The sequence below is a fragment of the Cyprinodon tularosa genome, unplaced genomic scaffold, assembly GCF_016077235.1.
Source record: "Cyprinodon tularosa strain WSP-4 unplaced genomic scaffold, ASM1607723v1 ctg2332, whole genome shotgun sequence".
Taxonomy (NCBI): domain Eukaryota; kingdom Metazoa; phylum Chordata; class Actinopteri; order Cyprinodontiformes; family Cyprinodontidae; genus Cyprinodon; species Cyprinodon tularosa.
Window position 1 is genome coordinate 809 of NW_024038873.1, and position 6,078 is coordinate 6,886.

General features: G+C 49.3%; 1 protein-coding gene across 2 annotated transcripts; it reads left to right on the forward strand.

The window, feature by feature from the left end:
* Nucleotides 1-652: 652 nt before the first annotated feature.
* LOC119784803 (protein tyrosine phosphatase type IVA 2-like) lies at nt 653-6,000 on the forward strand. 2 transcript variants are annotated; one of them, XM_038287034.1, is made up of 7 exons: nt 653-792; nt 4,578-4,685; nt 4,749-4,872; nt 4,948-5,120; nt 5,197-5,338; nt 5,582-5,674; nt 5,752-6,000. In XM_038287034.1, the coding sequence occupies exons 5-7, from the start codon at nt 5,243-5,245 to the stop codon at nt 5,911-5,913; spliced, it is 351 nt and encodes a 116-aa protein (XP_038142962.1). In that variant the 5' UTR covers nt 653-792; nt 4,578-4,685; nt 4,749-4,872; nt 4,948-5,120; nt 5,197-5,242; the 3' UTR covers nt 5,914-6,000. The 2 variants fall into 2 exon arrangements, with proteins under 2 accessions (XP_038142962.1, XP_038142963.1); XM_038287035.1 differs by having other exon boundaries at nt 695-792; nt 4,528-4,685.
* Nucleotides 6,001-6,078: the final 78 nt, after the last annotated feature.

The following is a 6,078-nucleotide window of genomic DNA, read 5'->3' on the forward strand; positions in this document are numbered from 1 at the left end:
AATACAAAGGTTACTTTATACTTTTATACTTTAAGTAGTTTAAGGAGCACATACTTTTTCACTTTTACTTGAGTAAAGAGGTCAAGTTGATACTTTAACTTTTACCAGAGTGTTTTTAAACTGCAGTATCTATACTTCTACTGAAGTTACAAAAGTGTGAAGTTTTGACACCACTGCTCACTACAACCGCAGTAACTGCTGCAATGGAGAATAATTACTATTCAATACTCTGTGCAATAACCTGTTTCTCTATATCTGACATCCAGAGCAATAATTATATATATAAATATCCATCTATATAAATCCCAATGGAAACAGCCTGTGCAACAATCCAATATAATGATCCTGCTATAAAAACAAAAAGTCGTCCGATGTGGAAGCCCTGTTTATACGGTTTATATCCCGCACTGCTTTTTCTTCCTTTGGCTTCTTCTTCTTCTTTGGCTATTTGAGCTGATGGAGTGAGAAACGTTCTCCACTGTGAGATCGATCAATCAATCAATCAATCAATTTCCTTTCCAATATCTCTGTAAATTATTAAACGGTCTTTATCATTAATATAATAAAATCTCAATAAATGATGAAAAAGAAGAGCAACAGAATAAAAATTCGACCTTTCCAATATGGCGGCCCTGTTTACGCGGTATGCTCTTTAAAGTAAAACACCGGGTGAGTTTTCTTTTGAAAGTCCTAAGCGGAAGTGGTTCCACAGCTTCATCCCTGTCCAACATGTCCTCCACGCTGACCCGTCAGTAGAAGTCAGTGGGTTTGTCCGTGGATCCTTTGCCCTCAGTGAGTATCCATTCCGTGGATTTATTGTGTTTGGGTCACAGTGAGGTTCGGTTCCGTGGATCATTCCCGGTAACAAGGTCACGGTTCTGAGGTCCGCCCGGACCCGGCGGCCCGGTTCGGTTCTGCGGGCTGACATTAGGACTGCAGCGCACCTGGACCGGCCTGACGGAACCGAACCGGACCGGACCGGACCTTCGGCCCCTGAGCTGTTAGATGATCTGGTTCAATCCAGAACCATGGTTCTGGTTCTGGGTCTGGGGTGCTTCCCTCTGCCCTGATTGGTTGATTTTATAAACTGCGCATTCAATGACGTCATAACATCCAAACGGGCCGCGTGACGAAAACAATTTAAAAGCTTTAAAATTAATGGTTTGATGTAAGTTTTGGATTCACAGCAGAACTGAAATTAAAACCATAAATGAAGATGAAATAAAATATGAAATAAATTTATTCTATAATAAAATAAACATGAGAATAAAATAATTATGTATAAAATAAATCAGGCTGCTCTAACTGTTCTGTTTCTACGCTGCAGGTTAGCTCTGGTGCTCAGGCTGCTCTAACTGTTCTGTTTCTACGCTGCAGGTTAGCTCTGGTGCTCAGGCTGCTCTAACTGTTCTGTTTCTATGCTGCAGGTTAGCTCTGATGCTCAGGCTGCTCTAACTGTTCTGTTTCTACGCTGCAGGTTAGCTCTGATGCTCAGGCTGCTCTAACTGTTCTGTTTCTACGCTGCAGGTTAGCTCTGGTGCTCAGGCTGCTCTAACTGTTCTGTTTCTACGCTGCAGGTTAGCTCTGATGCTCAGGCTGCTCTAACTGTTCTGTTTCTACGCTGCAGGTTAGCTCTGGTGCTCAGGCTGCTCTAACTGTTCTGTTTCTATGCTGCAGGTTAGCTCTGATGCTCAGGCTGCTCTAACTGTTCTGTTTCTATGCTGCAGGTTAGCTCTGATGCTCAGGCTGCTCTAACTGTTCTGTTTCTACGCTGCAGGTTAGCTCTGATGCTCAGGCTGCTCTAACTGTTCTGTTTCTACGCTGCAGGTTAGCTCTGATGCTCAGGCTGCTCTAACTGTTCTGTTTCTACGCTGCAGGTTAGCTCTGGTGCTCAGGCTGCTCTAACTGTTCTGTTTCTACGCTGCAGGTTAGCTCTGATGCTCAGGCTGCTCTAACTGTTCTGTTTCTATGCTGCAGGTTAGCTCTGATGCTCAGGCTGCTCTAACTGTTCTGTTTCTACGCTGCAGGTTAGCTCTGGTGCTCAGGCTGCTCTAACTGTTCTGTTTCTACGCTGCAGGTTAGCTCTGATGCTCAGGCTGCTCTAACTGTTCTGTTTCTACGCTGCAGGTTAGCTCTGGTGCTCAGGCTGCTCTAACTGTTCTGTTTCTACGCTGCAGGTTAGCTCTGATGCTCAGGCTGCTCTAACTGTTCTGTTTCTACGCTGCAGGTTAGCTCTGGTGCTCAGGCTGCTCTAACTGTTCTGTTTCTATGCTGCAGGTTAGCTCTGATGCTCAGGCTGCTCTAACTGTTCTGTTTCTATGCTGCAGGTTAGCTCTGATGCTCAGGCTGCTCTAACTGTTCTGTTTCTACGCTGCAGGTTAGCTCTGATGCTCAGGCTGCTCTAACTGTTCTGTTTCTACGCTGCAGGTTAGCTCTGATGCTCAGGCTGCTCTAACTGTTCTGTTTCTACGCTGCAGGTTAGCTCTGGTGCTCAGGCTGCTCTAACTGTTCTGTTTCTACGCTGCAGGTTAGCTCTGGTGCTCAGGCTGCTCTAACTGTTCTGTTTCTACGCTGCAGGTTAGCTCTGATGCTCAGGCTGCTCTAACTGTTCTGTTTCTACGCTGCAGGTTAGCTCTGGTGCTCAGGCTGCTCTAACTGTTCTGTTTCTACGCTGCAGGTTAGCTCTGATGCTCAGGCTGCTCTAACTGTTCTGTTTCTACGCTGCAGGTTAGCTCTGGTGCTCAGGCTGCTCTAACTGTTCTGTTTCTATGCTGCAGGTTAGCTCTGATGCTCAGGCTGCTCTAACTGTTCTGTTTCTATGCTGCAGGTTAGCTCTGATGCTCAGGCTGCTCTAACTGTTCTGTTTCTACGCTGCAGGTTAGCTCTGATGCTCAGGCTGCTCTAACTGTTCTGTTTCTACGCTGCAGGTTAGCTCTGATGCTCAGGCTGCTCTAACTGTTCTGTTTCTACGCTGCAGGTTAGCTCTGGTGCTCAGGCTGCTCTAACTGTTCTGTTTCTACGCTGCAGGTTAGCTCTGGTGCTCAGGCTGCTCTAACTGTTCTGTTTCTACGCTGCAGGTTAGCTCTGATGCTCAGGCTGCTCTAACTGTTCTGTTTCTATGCTGCAGGTTAGCTCTGATGCTCAGGCTGCTCTAACTGTTCTGTTTCTACGCTGCAGGTTAGCTCTGGTGCTCAGGCTGCTCTAACTGTTCTGTTTCTACGCTGCAGGTTAGCTCTGATGCTCAGGCTGCTCTAACTGTTCTGTTTCTACGCTGCAGGTTAGCTCTGGTGCTCAGGCTGCTCTAACTGTTCTGTTTCTACGCTGCAGGTTAGCTCTGATGCTCAGGCTGCTCTAACTGTTCTGTTTCTACGCTGCAGGTTAGCTCTGGTGCTCAGGCTGCTCTAACTGTTCTGTTTCTACGCTGCAGGTTAGCTCTGGTGCTCAGGCTGCTCTAACTGTTCTGTTTCTACGCTGCAGGTTAGCTCTGGTGCTCAGGCTGCTCTAACTGTTCTGTTTCTACGCTGCAGGTTAGCTCTGATGCTCAGGCTGCTCTAACTGTTCTGTTTCTACGCTGCAGGTTAGCTCTGGTGCTCAGGCTGCTCTAACTGTTCTGTTTCTATGCTGCAGGTTAGCTCTGATGCTCAGGCTGCTCTAACTGTTCTGTTTCTACGCTGCAGGTTAGCTCTGATGCTCAGGCTGCTCTAACTGTTCTGTTTCTACGCTGCAGGTTAGCTCTGATGCTCAGGCTGCTCTAACTGTTCTGTTTCTACGCTGCAGGTTAGCTCTGATGCTCAGGCTGCTCTAACTGTTCTGTTTCTACGCTGCAGGTTAGCTCTGATGCTCAGGCTGCTCTAACTGTTCTGTTTCTACGCTGCAGGTTAGCTCTGATGCTCAGGCTGCTCTAACTGTTCTATTTCTACGCTGCAGGTTAGCTCTGGTGCTCAGGCTGCTCTAACTGTTCTGTTTCTACGCTGCAGGTTAGCTCTGGTGCTCAGGCTGCTCTAACTGTTCTGTTTCTATGCTGCAGGTTAGCTCTGATGCTCAGGCTGCTCTAACTGTTCTGTTTCTACGCTGCAGGTTAGCTCTGATGCTCAGGCTGCTCTAACTGTTCTGTTTCTATGCTGCAGGTTAGCTCTGATGCTCAGGCTGCTCTAACTGTTCTGTTTCTACGCTGCAGGTTAGCTCTGATGCTCAGGCTGCTCTAACTGTTCTGTTTCTACGCTGCAGGTTAGCTCTGATGCTCAGGCTGCTCTAACTGTTCTGTTTCTATGCTGCAGGTTAGCTCTGATGCTCAGGCTGCTCTAACTGTTCTGTTTCTATGCTGCAGGTTAGCTCTGATGCTCAGGCTGCTCTAACTGTTCTGTTTCTACGCTGCAGGTTAGCTCTGATGCTCAGGCTGCTCTAACTGTTCTGTTTCTATGCTGCAGGTTAGCTCTGATGCTCAGGCTGCTCTAACTGTTCTGTTTCTATGCTGCAGGTTAGCTCTGATGCTCAGGCTGCTCTAACTGTTCTGTTTCTACGCTGCAGGTTAGCTCTGATGCTCAGGCTGCTCTAACTGTTCTGTTTCTATGCTGCAGGACCCAGAACCGCAGCAGCATCATCATCAATGGTGTGTCTACATCCCAGAGCCGTCACATTCTCCTGTGTGTGCTCGATGACCTCTGACCTCCCCGGCTGTCGTCACGGTGAGTGTTTCTAGCGGAGTTGTGAGCGCGGCGGCGCGGAGCCTCACCGTCTCTCTCCTGCAGGCTGCACCTGCATGGCGTTAGCGAGGCTGGGAGGAGAGTTCTGCCAAGCTCAGCACCTGCTGCTTATTGTGGACAAGTGAAGAGGAGGACCAGCAGCGAGGCCCTTGGCTCCGCCCACACCCAGGTCAGAGACCGCGGGGCCCTCAGGGGCCGATTCTGCCCATAGCGGTGGGGTAACGGCTGCGTCTGTGGTGTTCAGGTCCGTACCGCCATCCTGTCGTATGAAGACGAGTCGACCCTCCGCCTGCCAGCCGTCCTGGAGGAGGAGAGACCTGCAGCTGCACTCCGCCCCTTTCTTCTTCTTCTTCTTCTTCTTCTTCTTCTTCTTCTTCTCTGGTTCCTCAGAGCAGTAGACCAGTTCATTCCTCCCAGGTGAGCCCAGCAGATTTCTGTTGCCAATGTTTCAACCTGTTCCCTCTAGTTAGAACCCTGCTATGCATGTTTATAGAGCAGACACAGAGTTCTCCTGGAAGATCCTCCTCCTCTGAAGCACCATGAACCGCCCGGCGCCGGTGGAGATCTCCTACGACTGCCTGAGGTTCCTCATCACGCACAACCCCACCAACGCACAGCTGGGGAAGTTCATCGAGGTACGGACCTATGGGACACTGGTTCTGCTGCAGAACCTGCAGGATCTGCAGGATCAGGTTCTGCAGGATCAGGTTCTGCAGGATCTACAGGATCAGGTTCTACAGGATCTGCAGGATCAGGTTCTGCAGGATCTACAGGATCAGGTTCTACAGGATCTGCAGGATCTGGTTCTACAGGATCTGCAGGATCTGGTTCTCGTGGTTCTGCAGAACAGAGCTGAGCAGCTGTGTTTCCCTGAGCAGGACCTGAAGGCGTACGGAGTGAGCACCCTGGTGAGGGTCTGCACTGCGACCTACGATAAAGTTCCGGTGGAACAGGAAGGGATCCAGGTTCTGGTGAGGCCTGCAGAACCTCCCACCACCTTGCTGAGGACTGAAACCCGGTTCTACCCTCAGCTCTCTCCTCTCTGCAGGATTGGCCCTTTGAGGATGGCTCCGCCCCCCCAGAGCAGGTGATTGATGACTGGCTGAACCTGCTGCAGGTGAAGTTCAGGGAGGAGCCTGGCGGCTGCGTGGGCGTGCACTGTGTGGCCGGACTGGGACGGTCAGTAGAACCTCTGCTGTTAGAACCTTAGCACTGATAGCCCAGAACTCTGCAGAACCTCCAAGGTTCTGGCCCGTTTCCCCTCCTTCTGAAGCTAACTAGGCTAATAAAGCTAACTAGGCTAATAAAGCTAACCAGGCTAATAAAACTGATAAGGTTAATAATGCTGATAAATCTTTTTTAGCGTTTTAAAATT